Source organism: Argiope bruennichi, chromosome X1 (genome assembly GCF_947563725.1).
Source record: "Argiope bruennichi chromosome X1, qqArgBrue1.1, whole genome shotgun sequence".
Taxonomy (NCBI): domain Eukaryota; kingdom Metazoa; phylum Arthropoda; class Arachnida; order Araneae; family Araneidae; genus Argiope; species Argiope bruennichi.
The window spans coordinates 85834894-85853589 of record NC_079162.1 but is presented as its reverse complement, the minus strand read 5'-3'; the positions used below and the strand labels follow the sequence as shown (position 1 = coordinate 85853589).

General features: G+C 28.3%; 1 protein-coding gene across 1 annotated transcript; it reads left to right on the top strand.

The window, feature by feature from the left end:
• The first annotated feature begins 1785 nt into the window (after window positions 1-1785).
• Window positions 1786-18029, top strand: LOC129958962 (uncharacterized). The gene is made up of 7 exons (XM_056071719.1): window positions 1786-1949; window positions 4590-4631; window positions 6007-6063; window positions 8263-8304; window positions 9902-9961; window positions 12514-12570; window positions 17742-18029. Exons 1-6 carry the CDS (start codon window positions 1821-1823, stop codon window positions 12541-12543), a joined length of 360 nt encoding a protein of 119 aa, XP_055927694.1. The 5' UTR covers window positions 1786-1820; the 3' UTR covers window positions 12544-12570; window positions 17742-18029.
• The last annotated feature ends 667 nt before the right edge of the window (window positions 18030-18696 follow it).

The following is an 18696-nucleotide window of genomic DNA, read 5'->3' as shown; positions in this document are numbered from 1 at the left end:
ATGCATAAGAAACGATTTTTGGCGACACTGACAACGCTAGAGAATAATAGTGTTCTTTACAAAAAGAAGCAAACCAACCAGATTCATCAAACAGACCAGGAGAGATAAAACTACCAGGTGTCTGTGTGATTTAATATTAAGTTAAAACTTTCATGTACTTATGGTTCCAAACATCTTTTTAACATTATCTCATATTCACGCTAACTGTTTGACGATCTCAAGAACGTTATAGACACGATTATTCAAAGAAATGGGTACTTTGCTGTTTCAGAAAATATCCTTTCGAATACACTAAGTGATGAACGTAGAATTGAAAGATAACTTTTTTAAATGGAAAAAAAGAAAGTAAAGACAGAGTCAAGAAGTTTAAAGTTCCAAAGATAAACTTAGATGCAAAGGATTACATCGACATGATCGCATGGCTTGAAAATAAAGTAACTGAGCCCCGCTTGCTAAAAAATGTTTCCAGTGACTCTCTCAAAGACTTTATACAGAAGGCATCTGAAGCTGAGCCAAATTATATAGAGGAATCAGTTATCGACTTTCCCCAGATTCCTTGTCACATGCAGTCAGTGGAAAGAGCTGTGAAACTGGTGGCCGAATCTGCTCATAATGTCTGTCAATCAATTGCAAGAGTATTATACATAAGAGCAAAATTCGGCTTAAAAAAAGCAGTTTAAGTTGGCAATGAAATATTTAACAAACATATTGCAGCTGTAACATTTGTAATCATTAAGGATACTTAAGTAAGGAACGCAAAATTTGACATAAAAAATATTTTTTTATTATTGTACTTTGTAATTAATAATTTTTTCCAACGGTAATGCTTATACATGTATTTAAAATCATCTTTAGTAAAATTATATGAACGAAAAATTCATAAAAATATTTTATCGAAGTTTATAATTTTTCAATAAATGTTAATCAACCCAATTTATCAAAACTAAATGAAAAAGCAAAATTCAGTTGTATGTACTGCCTTTTATATAAATTCATTCCCACATTCCATTTGTTGGCAAAATAAATAACATGCAATTTCTTCATCTGCAAAGGTATATTATTTTGGGAAAGATGAGATTATCCCCATTCCATAAATAATTACTGGATATGTTAATTTCGAGCAGTCATTATTTAATAACACAATCTCTGGGTATACCTTTTTTTTTATCTTAATTTCTTTCGCTTTCCCTCTCCATACATAAAATTATTTCATGGCTCATAAATATTTTCATACTTAATTAACTCTATGCATCTAATTTAAATCTACCTCGTTTGAATTTAACTTCATTTCAATGAAAAATGATTATGTGTTCATTAGAAATTTTGAATACCTGATTCTCATCTCTATATGTTGAACACTTTGATTGATTCTATGCATAAAATATTGTTCCTTCACCCCCTTCTCTCTACATATAAAAAATATTAATCTTCACCTCTCCCAAATCCTACTCTTTTTTTTTTTCTTCTTTCAAGTATTAAAAAATCTTTTATCATTATAATAGTTTCCCCTCCCCAAATCTATGGGTTTTTTAAATTTAGCTTTTTAAGTGTAAAAAAATCTTTTATAAGACTGCACCATAGTAAGTTTAATCCGTAACCCCAGTCAAACTAATTAAAATTTTTTCGCACGCTTATGATATGACATTTGAAACAACTGTATGCTTCTAACTATGCCACGGGTGCAGTTGCGGCGTTTTCTCTCTCCCCACCCACGGTTATAAGAACTGTTTTCTTGACCGTCACTGCGGCAGTATTGATCTGCAGTCTCTGCGTCTGTCTGCGTCTCGAAATCTTGGAATGAAGATACGTTAATCTTCTACATGATGATACACTATTGTTTCCTTCGTATTTTCAATTCATTCCTTATTTTCTCTTCATATTTCATTTTCACATTTTCTCTACATATTTTCTCATCATTCTGCATTCTGACAATCAATACTTCTAACGCGGTAAGTACCCCCAAGTCTTTTAATACTGAAGTTTATGATATTGAGTACACGAGGCTATTTATTTCATTTTAAAATTTTAATAATTTAGTGTTACAAATGCTACTAATTTAAATAATTCAATTTATCAAAATATCATTTATGCACATTCTAGAATCATTTGTATGACAAGTTTCATTTGCATATATATCCCGTGGCTAGCATATTAATTTTAAATGTTTAATTATATGATAAAATTTATGTAAGAACTTAATTTTTTTTTATAATTTTCAATAACTTAATAAAAATTGTGTACTTTGAAATACACCCATATTCATTGAGAGGGTTTTGTTATGATATTATGAAGCTCATTGTTGTGCTTGATTTGTACCTATATTTGTTAAGATAATGCTTAGGTTCCTTGCTGGCGCCATATAATTTGGTATGGCTAAAGTGCTGGTATTAAAAAATGAAACGCAAAGCTACTTTTTCAAAATGTCATTGTATTTTTGGAACATAATATAACTTTTGATTTTTAAGTTTTACATAAAAAAAAGATTCTTTTTATTCTTCAGATGGTTTTTGAATAACGTAACACTTAATCAAGAAATTAATAAATTCTTTCATGAAACGAAATAGCCCGTGCTCTCTGAAAAAGTACTGTTTCAAGTAGTGAATTTTACTGAAAGAATTTGAAACTGTTAATTGTGTATATTATTATTGTACTTGTGTTTTTGATGCACAGTCCATTACACTGCCATTATACTCAAAAAACCCACCTAAGTTTTCCTTTATGAATCTTATGTATCTACTGGGGTACAAAATTATAAAGGTAGCAATGTTTGCTTTTTAGTATTTATTTTGTAAAATTGGCTGTGACCAAAATATTAAAAAAATGATGACTTATGAAATCTTGAAATCTATACTATACTAGAGATTCAAAGGAAATTAAATTATTTATTGAAGTGTAATACAAAACATTATCCAATCTCAAGGTTAAATTAAAATCTGAAGGTCATGCAGATTGAAAGCAGCATTTGCATTTAAAGTTTATGCAAAAAGTATTGGAAGCTCTTATAATCTTAATACCAATAAAAGTCTTTCTAGTTATTATATATGTATATGAAAATGCCTCATATCTCCTGTGAAACAACTGCATCAAAATCAGCCGAATTTTGAACTCCTGTTATGTAATACATGAAAAAGAAAATTATCAATTTTCAAAGTACATAGATTAAATATTCATATGATTAGAAATTACAAATTGTTATTTTTTCATACGGTCTCTAATACAATTTTTATATTTGTATGATAGATAATACTAGCTTTTATTTTGCAGTGTTGATTTTAAAGTTGTTATTTAAAAAAGTAAGATATTTAGGTCTATATTTAATGCTACTAAATTTTTTTTCTCAATTGAAGCCTGATGTTGCCAATTAGCAGCATGCTTTCCTTCATCAGAAACCATGCTCAAAAACAAAATAGAACGTTTCAAAAGTTTTTCTTATAATTTATTCAAGAAATGCATTAATATAGATAGTATGGATCTATGATAAGAATGTTTTTAAATTCCCTATAGAATAAAGCCCCGAATATGAATGTAAAGCTCAATCAAATTATTAGGTTAACTCTTTAAATTATGAAGATTTACAAATAGTGTATTGTCGTTGAGATTGCGTAAGTGTATAGAACTTCAAAACATGAGCACATCAAATCTACTGGTAAATCTTATTGTCACAAGTGTTAAATAAGTTTTTAAATGTGTAAAAATATTATATAAAAAGTCAATACTTCTGCATTAAATTTTAATATAAAGACTAATATTTTTAACAGCAAATTAATCTTGCATAATCTTAACATATGCATCCTTGAATTACGTAATTTCAGGTTTAAAATATTGTGTAGTTAATACGTTATATATTTTATAAAACCCTATACTTACTATATGTTTTATAACCCCTACTTTGCAAATAAATAATGAAGAATAAAATAATGATAAATGTTTGATAATTAATTTGCATAATTGAAATTGGAATTATGCATTCTATTGTATATTTTCAAGATTTATATAATTATCATGCTTAATATATATATAGTAAAAAATATATTATTTCAATGGATTTTAGTGTCATTTAGTCGTTCATATAAATTTTATTATCTATACGTATTCTTTTTATTTTCTGAAATGAAGCAGATTTGGTTCTGTTTTATCACTTTTATCCTATGAACCATATGGCAGATTTCTTTTTTTATATGATCATTTATTCCCATGGTAATTAGAAGCTGTCCTATGTCATAAAATCGCCTTCTAGCAATTACAAGTTTTAACTCAAATTGAAATCTTGTTTCTGGGCTTCTCCATGAAGAGGGGGGGGGGGGGAAACGGAATGTTGAATTTTCTGAAGCGAATCTTTTGATTTCTAATGACTCGAAGAAAATAAGGTACAGAATTTTGAAACATACGAAAGTATAGATAGGAAGTTGAATGTCTTGCTTTTTCTTTTCTTTTCTTTTCTTTTTTTTTTTTTTTTTTGAAATTGAGGATTTAAAAAAAAATGCGAAAATCAAAACTTATTGGAATTTCAATAGAAATGGTGTCTTTTTAAAAAATTTTATTCATGAATTTATTATAATTAGATTAATACGTATTTATTCTTCTTGCAGGGGAACATCCACAGACAGAAAGTCAAGGAGAAGACTATTGAAGTAATTTGAATTTCTTTCTTAATGCTGTATAACATAGGTACAGAGCATCCTCCTCTCCCAAAAAAAGGGGAAAAACCATTTATTTCCCTAAAGATTGCTCTGAAATATATCATTTTAATTACAAAGGAGATGAAAAATTGTCTTTACTTCTATGGGGATTTAAAATTAAATCTTTAAAATTATGTGTCCTTCATGACATAATAAAAATTATTAAACTATTTCTTCCTTATTCATTTATGCATATCTATAAGTTCGCAATTTAATTTTCAAAATCAGGAGGGCTATGCTTATTTTTAAATTCAGAGATGGTTATTTTCATGGTTATTGAGATGGTTATTCTATGAGTATTAGCATTCTGAATTCCTTAACATTGTGGTAGGTTTCGAAATTGTTTACTCACGAATTGTAGTTTTAGTGTTAAAAAAAGAAATTAACCTTTTCTTATGTTAATATTTGAAATTTTAAGTTTCAGTTGTGACATTTATTTCTGTAATTGCATTTTTTTCTCTGTCTCTCAGAGAAAAACGAAAAAGAAGGAAAAATCCATCTCTGAAATTAAAATTAAATATAATTTAATTTTTTTCGCATACGAAAAATAGCATTAATGTAAAACTTAATTTTGAAAGGACAGATCAAAGACACCTTTCTGCGAGAGTTATGAGTTCATTTTTGTTAATGTTACCATACCAAAAAAAGGAACAAAATTAAGAAATAGGCTGATACAACTAGTAAACAACATATAATGCATTCACTTCGTTGAAACGGCTTCTAACGTCATTCGGTTTATTGAAATTATTGAAATCAAATAAGCTGGTGACAATTTTTACAACACATGTGCCCCCCATAAAAAAATCGGTAATGCGATATTTTAAATTTTATCAGATAAAACTTAAGTGATTGATTTGCCAAGGAAATCACATGGGCATGGATTTCATTATCTTCTATAAAATTCCACTTCAAATTTGTGGTTGCAATGCAGTATATCAATGGATTAAACACTTTTATTCTCGATTTATTCTATTAGTTTCATAATCTGTTTGTTTAAGTTGTATAGAATGTGTATAGATAATATTCTGTTTTAATTGCAAAGATTTTTTTAATATAATAAAAACAAATGTTAAATTCTACTTTCACATACATATGCGATAGAATTTTGCAATTTCAATGAGTCAAATTTTTTACAAAATGCGTGTTCAAACCAATGAGAAAAAAACTGAATACTTTGGTTTAATAGTTTCTTTCCAATTATTAATTTTAAAAAAAGAATTTAAAATTTCAACCCTGTTTCTTTCAATTCGAACCGTGAAATTATTTTTCATTAATAATATTAATTTCATTATTGATATAATTTTTTTATGTTCTAATTTTCTTGCAGATGAGCCTTCAGCCTCAAGGATTGTCTGCAGCTGAAAAAGGCTTAGGAGAACTCTTGGTAATTTACTTTTTTGAATGTAAGGTTTAATAACACATGTACTGAAAATCACACAAAAATATATACTAATTCATCTAAACACTGAATTCAGCTCTATCTATGTTGTGCAGTTTTTAGTCATAACATTTTCAATAATTTTATTCTTTATCTTATATTATTCGAAAACTATTACTCAGCAAATAAAAAGGAAGAATACGATTATTATAAATATTTGGTAATGTATTTGCTTATTTGAGATTGGAAATATGTATTCTATCATATATTTCAAGATTAGTATAATTATTATGATTAATATACATTTTCAAAATTATATTATTTCAATAGCTTGTAGTGCTATTTAGTCGTCCATTTAAAATTTCCTTTTCTAGATGTATTTTGCTTATATTCTGCGTTGAAAAATTTGGATCGGTTTTATCACATTTATCGTATGAACCACGCTGCTGATCTGCTTTCGTCCGTGACTATTTATACTTATGGTAATTTAAAACTGTCCTATTTCATAAAGTCGCCTTCTAGCAATTACAAATGTTACTCAAATTGAAATATCATTTCTGAGCTTCTCTATAAAGAGTGGGGGAAAATGAACGTTGAATTGTTTTTAGAATTCTGAAGCAGTCTTTTGATTTCTAAACATTTGAAGAAAATAAGTTGAGAATTTTTTTAACCTGTGAATGTATCTATGGGAAGTGGAATGTCTTTGTTTTGGTTTTTTGAAAATCAGGATTTAAAAAAAAATGTCAAATTCAAAAGCTATTTGAATTTCATTACTGATGGTGTTGTTGTTTTTTTTTTCAAATTTTATTAATGAATTTATTATAATTAGATTTTTACGTATTTATTCTTCTTGCATAGGAATGTTCTAGAAAGAGTACCAGCGGAAATTGCGGGAATCCCACCCCCCCAAAAAAGTGGCATAATCATTTATTTCCCTAAAGATTACACTGTGATTTATCCATTCTATTACAAGATTTCATCAAAGAAGATGACAATTTGTTTTTCTTTCAGTGGGGATTGAAAATAAAACGTTCAATATTATGTAGTCCTCATGATGTAATAAAAATTACTAAATCGTTTCTTCCTTATTCATTTATGCATATCTATAAGTTCGCAATTTAATTTTCAAAATCAGAAGGGATATGCTTATTTTTAAATTCAGAGATGGTTATTTTCAAATTTAAGTAGAATCATTTAGTTCAGTAATGAAAATTTATTCAGTACCACTTTGGCCTTCTTGAGAGTTATTTGTTATTTTCTGAAGTGCTTTCTTTCTTCGAAACTTCGCGGGGACCCATCTTCTAAGGTTTTGCTTCGAATTGTTTCTTCTGTTGGCAAAGTTTTGAATTTAATTCAGACTGGAATTCAAAACTGATTTTTATAGTTAAACTTTTAACTGCTATTTTTAGAGTTAAACTTTACTTGTTAATTTTTTTTTAAAGTGAGATGTTTTGATGCTGGAAGATATGTACAGATAATTCGACTTGGCCGAATATTTGTAAATTTCAACTCCCACACAGTATTTTTCTCCCTGGTGTAAATCTGTTAACTGAGATCGAGTTTTTTTATGACTGCAGTTCTCTTTTTCAACTAAAAATTACTTTGTAAAGGAATAAACTAATTTTAACAATTTCCTTACTATGTCGGAGAAAGATGCTTTTATGAAATTTTAGCTATTGTTCTTCTTCCACATATAAGTTAAAAACCTCGTGATGAAATATAAACATAAATATGAGAATGGAAGTTGTTAATCACTAAAGTTGCTTTTGTCTATCTTTTTGCATTTGATTCATGTGAGAAACTGTAGAGCGCCTTACTTACATCCATCGAATGTTTGATATAGAAATCAACTTGTTGGAAAGAGACGAATCATCCTGAAAAGAAACAACTGAATTTTTGCTATAAGCATTGAAAATTAGGATTTCTTGCATAGATATGTCGAATTACTATTTTGTGCCCGATACTCATTTCTTAATTTAAAAAAAAAAAAAAATTTCTTTCATTTCGTTATTCCGTCGCTTGAATCGGACAGGTTGTATGAGTACTGGCATTCTAAAATCATTAACATTGTAGAAGGTTTCTATTTTGTTAACTCATGATTTGTAGTTTTAGACATAAAAAAATATATTATAATATTTGAAATTTTAAGTTTCAATTGTGACATTTATTTATATAATTGAATTTTTTTTTCTCTGTCTCTCAAAGAAAATCGAAACAAAAGGAAAAATCGAACTCCGAAAAGATAAAGTAAGTATAATTTTTTTTTTTTTTTTGCATACAAAAAAATAGTATTGACGTAAATATTAATTTTGAAAAGACAAATCAAAGATACCTTACTGAGAGAGTTATGTATTTATTTTTTGTTGTTACCGAACAAAAAAAAGGAGCAGAATTAAGAAAGTGGCTGGTACAACTAGAAAAAAATATATACTGCAGTCATTTCGCTGAAACGGCATCTAATTTCATTCCGTTTATTGAAATTCTTGAGACCAAATAAGCTAATCGTTTCTTTATAATTGTCTATATTTTACTAAGAGAAGTATCTTCGTATCTATGCCTGCTTCAAACTTAATTAGATTGGTAACAAAATCATACCTATGATTGACCACTTTTTACAAGACATGTGTCCGCAAAAAAAATAAAAAAAAAAAATCAGGAATTTGATATTTTTAATTTTATCAGATAAAACGTTATAAAGAATAAGTGGTTGATTTGCCAAGTAAATCACATGGGCATTTCATTCAGTATCTTCTATAAAATTCCACTTGAAATCAGTAGTTGCAATGAAGTATATCAATTAATTAAACATTTTTATTTTCGAGGAATTATATTTCTTTCATTACCTGTTTGTTTAAATTGTATAGAATGTATAGAAATAATATTCTCTTTTAATTGCAATGAATTTTATTTAATACAATAAAAAAAAGTGTTAAATTCTGCTTCCACATACATATGCGATAGAATTTTGCAATTTTTCTTCACTTTTTGAAAGTACTGACATTAAGGAACTAAAATTTTCAAAATATTACCGAAAATAAAGACACGAATTCTTGATTCAGACACTGATTTTAACAAAGCAATTAAAATATAATATGTATCAAAAATGAAGTTAAATTAAATGATTTATCGTCAGAGATTCGAATCTCGAAATAAACATTTGTATGAAAACATGTCATAAATCGGTGACTAATAATCAGAACAAATTGCAAAAATATACTGAATAAAGAGCAAATAAAACTTTTAAATTATAATTTCAATATTTCTGCTACATTCCTATTTACATATGTTTTAATAGTATAGTATAAAATGCGATAAAGAGATCGATTTTGTTTAAGTAGAAAGTAGATTTTGCTATGATGTTCTCTGATAAAATTCCATTTTCTACATATATTCCACCTATATTCTGCTCTGAAATAAATTTTGTTTTAATTTATCCTTTTTACCCTAAGAACTAAATGGCAGATCTGATTTAGTGGTGATTATTTATACTTGTGTAAATTTAGAACTGTACTATTACTTCAAATAGCTTTCTAGAAATTACAAATGGTACGAAAATTAAGATTTTGATTCTCATCTTCTCTACAATTGGTGGAGGAAATCGATATATATATATATATATATATATATATATATATATATATGACTCAAAATTTTGTAACATGCAAGTTCCAACCAATGGGAAAACGTACTTGAATGCTTTGTTTTGATAGTTTCTTTTCTGATTAAGAATTTTAAAAATGAAATTTAAAATCTGGTTTTTTTCAGTTCTAACCGTAATGTTTTTTCATTAATAATATTAATTTTATTATAGATATAATTCTGTTAAGTTCTAATATTCTTGCAGACCTTGAGGCATCCAAAGCAAGCTCCGTCAGCTGCGAAAGAAGGCTCCAATGAACTTGAGGTAATTTATCCTTTATAATGTAAAGTTTAATAACACTTGTACTAAACATCACACAAAAATAAATAATAATTCATCTAAAGAATGAATTCAGCCCTATCTATGTAGTGCTGTTTTCTGTAATAACAGTTTTCAATAATTTTATTCTTTATCTGCTATTATTCGAAAACTATCACTCAGCAAATAAAAAGGAAGAATACGATTATTATAAATGTTTGGTAATGTATTTGCTTATGTGAGATTCGAAATATGTATTCTATCATATATTTTCAAGATTGGTATAATTATTATGATTAATATACATGTTCTAAATTATATTAATTCAATAGATTTTAGTGCTATTTAGTCGTACATTTTAAACTTCCTTTTCTAGATGTATTTTGCTTATTTTCTACATTGAAAAAATTTGATCGGTTTTATCACATTTATCGTATGAACCATGCTGCAGATCTGCTTTCTTCCGTGATTATTTATATTTATGATAATTTAAAACTGTCCTATTTCATAAATTCGCCTTCTAGCAATTACAAATGTTACTCAAATTGAAATATCATTTCTGAGCTTCTCTATAAAGACTGGGAGGAAGGAGAGAATATTGAATTTTATTCAATTCTGAAGCAGTTGTTTGATTTCTAAACATTCGAAGAAAATGAGGTACAGAATTTTTTATCCTGTTAGAGTATCTATGGGAAGTTGAATGTCTTTGTTTTGGTTTCTTGAACTGCAGGATTTTAGAAAAACGTGAAACGCCAAACCTATTTGAATTTCAATAGTGATGGTGCTTTTTTTGTTTCATATTTTATTACTGAATTTATTATAATTAAATTTTTACGTATTCATTCTTCTTGCATTGGAACGTTCTGAAGCAGAAAGACTGCAAAAGGAAATTGATATTTTGAATTTCTTTTTTAATGCAGTGTTCCAAAGGTACGGAGCTTCCCCCCCCCCAAAAAAAAGGAGGAATAACCATTTATTTCCCTAAAGATTACACTATAATATATCCTTCCAATTACAAAGTTTAATCCAAAGAGATGAAAATTTTGGGATTGAAAAGTGGGGATTGAAAACGAAGTTTTCAAAATTATCTGGCCCTCATGATGTAATAAAAATTAGTAAAATGTTTCTTCCCTATTCATTTATGCATATCCAGAATTTCGCGCTTATATTTTCTAAATAATGAGGGCTATGCTTTTTTTAAATTCAGCGAGGGTTATTTACAAATTCAAATAAAACCATTTAGCTCAGTAATTAAAATTTATTCAGTACCACTTTGGACTTCTTGAGAATCTTCTTGTTCTTTTCTGAAGTGCTTTCTTCGACTTGTTTCTTGTATTGGCAAAATTTCGAATTTAATTCAGACTGGAATTCAAACCTGCAGTTTTTTAGAGAAGACTACATTGAAATTTTACTTGTTAAACTTTTTTTAACGTGAGGTGTTTTGGTGTTTGAAGGTACAGATAATTCGACTTGGCCGAATATTTGTACATTTCTTCTCCCAGACCGTATTTTTCGCCCTGGTTGAAGTCTGCTAACTGAGATCGAATTTTTTGATGACTGCAGTTCTCATTTCGAATAAAAATATATTTTATAAAGAAATAAATTAATTTTAACAGTTTCCTTGCTATGTCGGAGAAAGGTGCTTTTAGGAAGTTTGTATTTTCAATGATGCAAAATACATTTTCAGTTCTTTCTCATACAAGTTTAAACCTCGTGATGAAATATAAACTTAAATCTGAGAATGGAAGTTCTTAATCACTAAAGTTATTTTTGTCGATTTAGTAGCATTTGATTACGTGAGAAACTGTAAAGCGCCTTACTTGTATCGAATGTTTGATTTAGAAATCGACTTGTTGGAGAGAGACGAATCATCCTGAAATGAAACAAATGAATTTTTGCTTTAGGCAATGAAAATTGGTATTTTTTGCATAGATCCATCCAATTACTATTTTGTGTCCGGTTCTCATTTCTGAATTTAAAAAAAAATTATCCTTAATGCTATTCCGACGCTTGAATCGGACAGGTTTCATGAGTATTGGCATTCTGAAATCATTACCATTGTGGTAGGTTTCGAATTTAGTAACTCATGATTTGTAGTTATAGTGCTAAAAAAATATATTCACCTTTTATTATTTTTATATTTGAAATTTTCAGTTTCAGTTGTGACATTTATTTAAATAATTGCATTTTTTTTTCTTTCTATCTCAAAGAAACACGAAACCGAAGGGAAAATCGAACTCACAAAAGTAAAATTAAGTTTAATTTAATTTTTTTCGCATACGAAAAATAGCATTAACATCAATCTTAATTTAAAAAGGACAGATCAAACATATCTTCCTGTGAGAGTTATACATTCATTTTTGTTTCTGTTACCATACCAAAAAAAAGGAGAAAAATTAAGAAAGGGGCTGGTACAACTAGTAAAAAAAATATAATGCAGTCACTTAGCTGAAACAGCTTCTGTGCATTCTGTGTAACGGCTGAAGTGACGTTATTTTCCATATTTTATTAATAAAATTATTATAATCAAATTTTTACATATTTTAATCTTTTTCCAGATCTGTATTTGCAGATGGAAGCTGCAATGAGACAATCACCACCCCAAGGATAACCAGGTAATTTGAATTCCTTTTTTTGGTGCAAAATATCATAAGTAATGTATAGCTTACCCTTATAAGCCAGTAATATTTCATTTATATATATATTTAAATAATGATATTAAATCATTCATTTCATATCATTTTTTCAACCAAAACATATAGAAATCACGGAAATCATAGAAACCATGGACGACGACTTATGTGATTTTGTCGTATTCTATTAAAAAACATTTTATAAAGCTTATGTCTTTATAATATTTATTCCAAAGTTGTACTATTTTCAAAACTGTTGCAAACTTTTTCTGTTCAACTCGTTTAATTTTAATCGTCTTTATATTCACAGATATATTTAATTAATACTGATTTTCATTTACAGTTTGACAGAAATCTACAAATTTAGTGTGAACATTGCATTCTAAATTTCGCCCACCTAATTCAAAGGATTTGATTTATCGTGCTCAGAAGCAGTTCGGCACTTTTCTAAAAATGTCCGTTGGTAAAATAGACTTCTAAAATTAGCTGATTCATTCTCATTCGATTAATCCTTTCCAGCGGATTCGTATTCGAATTTTTGTGATTACAACACTTTGTTAACCTTTATATACAAAGAGCCGCTGTGGCCTGTTGGTAAGATATCAACTTTGGAGCACGAGGGTTTCATTTTCGAGACCCGGTTCCACCGAAGAACTATACACAGACGGCTCATGTGTACACAGTACAGACGGCTCATGTGTACGTTAAATCCGTCATTCTCGAGCTGTTGTGGTGTGGACGTTCGGAGAAGAGGGTGCCAGCTCAGATGTCGCTCTCGTCATCTAACCGCTGTTCTGAATTACGAAGTCCGTCCCATAATAACCCTAGTATTAATTTAAAAAGGGACATTAATACATCTAAGTTAATCGCATACAAATTGATTTGTTTGATAAAAGTTTACAAAAGATACAAGTTTTAAAGTTAAGTTGAAGTTTTTGCTACATTTTAAAGTTTTTTTACGAAATAATCAACTTTTCATATTTAATTTGTAATAGAGCGTAAAGGTTACCTTTTGGTATACATAAGATAAGTAATAATTATAAAAATATTAGATTACATCTTGAGGTGCCGTTTCATAAAAACACACTTCTTGCAATTTTTTAAGGATTTTTGCTTTTCTCGATTATGAAATATAAAGCTTTAAATAGTTGTTGTAATATGAACAAAAAAATAAAAAGAGTTTTACTATTGCACTGTCAAGGCAGTGAGTCGTCGCTGGAGCGGTTGCTACTGAGGTAAGGCAGAGATTGTCTCCGTTCAATAACAAGGACAGTGAGGGTTTCAAATTAGTAACTTTGCCGAGTTCAGTTGAGTTGGCGTCTCCTCAGCCTCTATTGACTAACTGATTTGTTACTTTGTGCGCTTGTGTGCTTTGCTGTGAGTAAAAATGGCTGTGTCTAAATGAGTGAGGACAAGAGAAATATCGGAGTGTTCAATTTTTGGGAAATTTAGTGATTTGCTTGGAGTTGAACTCAATACTTACGAAAATGGTGCTACTGTTATATTAGACATAATCTCAAAATTGCTTAAGAGAAGGATCCTTCTATAAGCAAAATATGTGGCACTTTAGTAGCCATAAAAGAACAAATATGGTCAAGAGTTTCTATTCCCGTTACTTCTGGCAAAAGAATTTCTCAAAAGATAAAAGCTTATCATGCTAAATACATTAATTTATTAATGTCTGAAAGCAGAAAATGTTCAGATAAATTTGATTCCAACCTCACAGAAAATTTAAAGAGGAAGCTAGACGTTTATTTGATATTGCTGACTTGTAAAAAAGAAAAAGTGTCAATTATGGAATAAAATGTTCTAAACGATCAACACTCTAAAAGGCAAATAGTTATAGGTAATATTGATATTGCTACCAGAAGCGCTTTGATAAGTTTAAACAAGAACGGACTAAAAATACTAGTGCATCAGAAACAATTATTGGCGACAATGACAACGCTTGAGAAAAAGATTTATTTTCAGATTATTTATAAAAATATATAAAAGAAGAGAAAATGATAAAAATACCAAGAAGCAAGGTTTACAAGTTTTGTACAATTTAGATTATAAAAAATTACATTTTCAAGGAGATTTTCTCTTTCCGAAATATTTGAATTTTCGTGGTGGGGGGTTGCATTTTTTGAAGGGAAATAAGTATATTTCAGTTTAAAAAGTACATTTTTTTTTTTCGTGCCTTTTTTGCATTTTGGGGCAACATGACTTTTTTGCTTAAAAACTGAACAAAAACGGTAAAACATTACACGAAAAATATACAAAAAAATTTTTCATTTCTCATTTTTTTAAAAAATGATTTTTTAGTATCGATTTTTATTCCAAAGGAACTAAAGAAAATTAAAATTTATAGTACATAGGGATTACTTTGGAACAATTTTAAATTGCAAATTTCCCCAGAGTAATCCCATATACTATTGATACAGCGGTTGTTTGTCACTTTAGCATGCATGTATACTCAGTGATTTACATCAGTGAAATTCGATATGTTATGCGACTACAAATATAGTTTCGTGTCAAATTTTACTTTCAGTCAGCTGGCAAAAATTGGTTTAAAATCCAAACTGTCGTGACAGATTCAGTAAAAATGCTAGATTCATAATAGTTATATGTGTTCCGTAACAATCGTTTAGCAATGCCATGCAAGGTATATTCATCAAGATCATTCATTCAAGATTGCCATTTTTATACGGAAGAAGTATGATAAAATCTGTGTTGGTGAGTATTCGAGAATGTGTCAGGGACATCATTGTCGATGGTTTTAATCAGTTGTTTTCAGCGTCCCACGGATTAGAATTTTGATTTCAGATCCAGAATTTTTTTCACATTTTAATACAATAAAAATACGCGATTAAAAAAATTGTTTTTTCGTTAAATTGTTTGGTCATTATGAACTATTCCAGATTTTCTTATTGACAGCTGCTTCGCTTCTATTAAAAAGCCTGCAACAAGGAATTTTCGGAGTTACTTCGTTGATGTGCATTGATAATATACCATCTCTTCTGAAACTTCTTTGAATTGAAATGAAATTCCCTCATAACAGAAATGGGGGAGGAGAACATTTTGATCATTTTATGAAATTAGCAAAGTAGTTTGCTTTTCTGTAAAAGCATTTATTGCCAAGGCTTAAAAAAAATAGAAAACTTAATCAATTTTTCTTATACTACTCTCTAGACTCGCTGAATTTTATACTTGTATGACATGAAACAGACTACTTTAAACTTTTCGAAGTACACAAATTAAATATTCAATTGACTAGAAATTAAAAACTTGTCGCTTTTCACACTGGACCACTATTTTTTATTTTAATGCGTCGATTGGCAATAACGTTATGCGCTTTAAAGTAGTGATTTAACCATGTTTAAAAGCTTGCTTAAGCAAATTGCTCAAATGAAGACAACTTTTCTTATATTACTTCAGCATTTATGAGAAAAACGTTCAATACTAATATAACAAATAATTAAGATCTTATGAAGAAAATTGGCCATCGAATGTTTTTAAAAATTGTCCTACATTTTCTCTGTTTATTGTGATCTATTTTGCCTTCGAAAAAACCAATATCTCTCCTTTCGGCAAATTTTGTTTCCTTCATCCAAGGCTTCCAAAGTTTATGCATGAAAATTGATTACATTCCTTTATTAATTTTAGTTGCGGCGACTTTCAAACAGGAAAGTTATATAATGGCCAGATTATTTTCTGTTGAAGTTTCTTAATTGCGATTTTCTGTTTTGAACTGATCTTTTAGATAACGGTCATATGGAGACACAAACCATCAGAAATAATATTTAAAGTTAAAGTGTGTATATACATATATATATATTATTGATAATTCAGCATTAAATTTCTCTCAAAGGATATATAAATATTCTCATTTAATGAAATATTTAATTTTGTATAAACACTCAGATTAAAAGTTTTAAAAAATAGTCACTATATTTGCCATCACTGTTTCATGAAACAATTTGAGAATATTAAATATTTAATTATGACAGAAAAATCTTTTATTTGTAAATTTCATTTCATTGATTTCTTCAGTACATTTTCGCGTAGAATTATACCCAGTCAAATTGGAGAAGGAAGAAGCCTTAATTCACTCGCTGTGAGTGGTAAGCATTCAGATGTCTCAACTTCCATTACCGTGTTGGCAAATTAAGAATTAACTATTCAAATTACGTTAATTTGCGTATATAATGAATTTACAAACATTTGAATTACATAAATTTGCATATATCAGCAATTAAATGTAAATAACACAAAAGTCTTTGCTCTGGCAAAAACTGTCGATCTGATGATCTGCAGCCAAAGATGCATCCATTAAGCCTTTGTGGCCCACACAGATTTCATAAAAATGTGACAATATGATGATTAAATCAATGATTATGGGTTTCATCTTTTGTCTAAATTACATACACAGATATTTAGGTAACAGACTTTCGGTTTGTTGGTGAATTCTTCGCAAATTATTAATTAAGTCTACAACTCTTGTAATAAAAACCTTATGCTTAATTTCTTCATTCTAGCTTTTTAAATCTTTTAGTCATTCTTTTCACATGCACACAAGAGGAAGTTCAGTAAGCAGATTTCATCCAGGACTTTGGTGTAAAATCTCAAAATCTCGTAGGTCATTCCATGTCTGTGCTATTATTTTCGCAGAGAGAGATTAATGGTAGACATAACTTAATATATGGTTTTTCTCATGCTGAAATACGAAGATTTATCAAAGTGTTGTGATTCAATGTTTTCATTATTATAAAACTTTTTGTCAAATTCTTCATTAATGCGAAATTAACAAATGATTTCATTAAACTACTTTTTAAGATGTAAAGATTTGGATGCCCTGTGTACTAATCACATGAATTTCTGATACAATATGTGATGTGCTTTTGCTCTTTCTGTTGATTTTATTGGGAAAAAATTCATGTAGCTACAATATTTTTTTAATTTCCATTAGTTTGAATTTGTTGTTAATTCCCAATTATTTAATTCTAGTATATATTTCTCTTAATCTGAGCAGAGAATGGAAAATAATTTTTGCCAATAGAAATTCATTTAAAGAATAACCCTCTTTTGAGGGAAAATATTATTTACTCGTATTTAGATCGCATTGAATACATATAATTAATGAATCTGTTCTTTTCTTTGGAAATACATAGCTGCTGAGGACGATTCTGAGGGGACGATATATTTGATCTGGCAACTAAAGACTCTTAATATACTAATTACTTGTCATATGGAAAGAGAAGAAGATTTATTGTTAACAATATTATTAAAAGAAATTGATTTTAAGGATTCAAACTCCAGTATAAATATGTCCCATTTTTGCCGGATGTCTCAAAATAGTGAAAAGTGAAAGATAGAATTTAAAATCTTATATTATCGACTTTGCTTTTTATACTTTTTAAATTCCGATTTAAAATATTAATTTTATAGATTGTTCACATTCCAATAAAGCATAAATAATTATGAATATGGTTTTTTTTATGTAGTTGAATTAAAAGTTTTTACTGATTTTGTTTAATGAACAACTTTAAAATTTTTGATACTATTAAAAATATTCTATAATTTTTTTTCTTTGGAGAATTTTCGCTGTTTAGATTACATACTTATTGAATATTAGTTGATTTTGTCCGATTTACCTTGGGAAAAAAATCAAAGCACTTTTCATCTTTTTTTGGACATCCTACATTATATATATATATTCTAATTGTAATAATACCAATACATATCATTAATGTATTATGAGGATTGTGCTATGTCTTTTTTATATTTAATGTTAATTATTTAAACCACCATTGTCACCAAAAGTGAATGATAGAATTTAAAATATTATATTATCGACTTTGCTTTTGGTCCATTTTATATTCCAATTGAAAATATTAATTTTATTTACTGTTCACATTCCAATCAAGCAAAATTAATTATTTATAAATAGGGATTTTTTTATATAGTTTTATTAAAATTTTTTACTGATTTTGTTTAATGAACAACTTTAAAATTTTTGATATTATTTAAAATTGTTCTAAGATTTTTTCTTTGGGGCATATTTGCTATTTAGATTACATACTTACTGAAAATTAGTTAGTTTTGACCATTTACGTTGAAAAAAAT

Coding starts and splice junctions, on each gene's coding strand:
- LOC129958962 (XM_056071719.1), top strand. CDS start 1,821: ATGATGATACACTATTGTTTCCTTCGTATTTTCAATTCATTCCTTATT. Junction 4,632..6,006: donor TCAAGGAGAAGACTATTGAA/GTAATTTGAATT, acceptor ATTTTCTTGCAG/ATGAGCCTTCAGCCTCAAGG. Junction 8,305..9,901: donor TCGAACTCCGAAAAGATAAA/GTAAGTATAATT, acceptor ATATTCTTGCAG/ACCTTGAGGCATCCAAAGCA.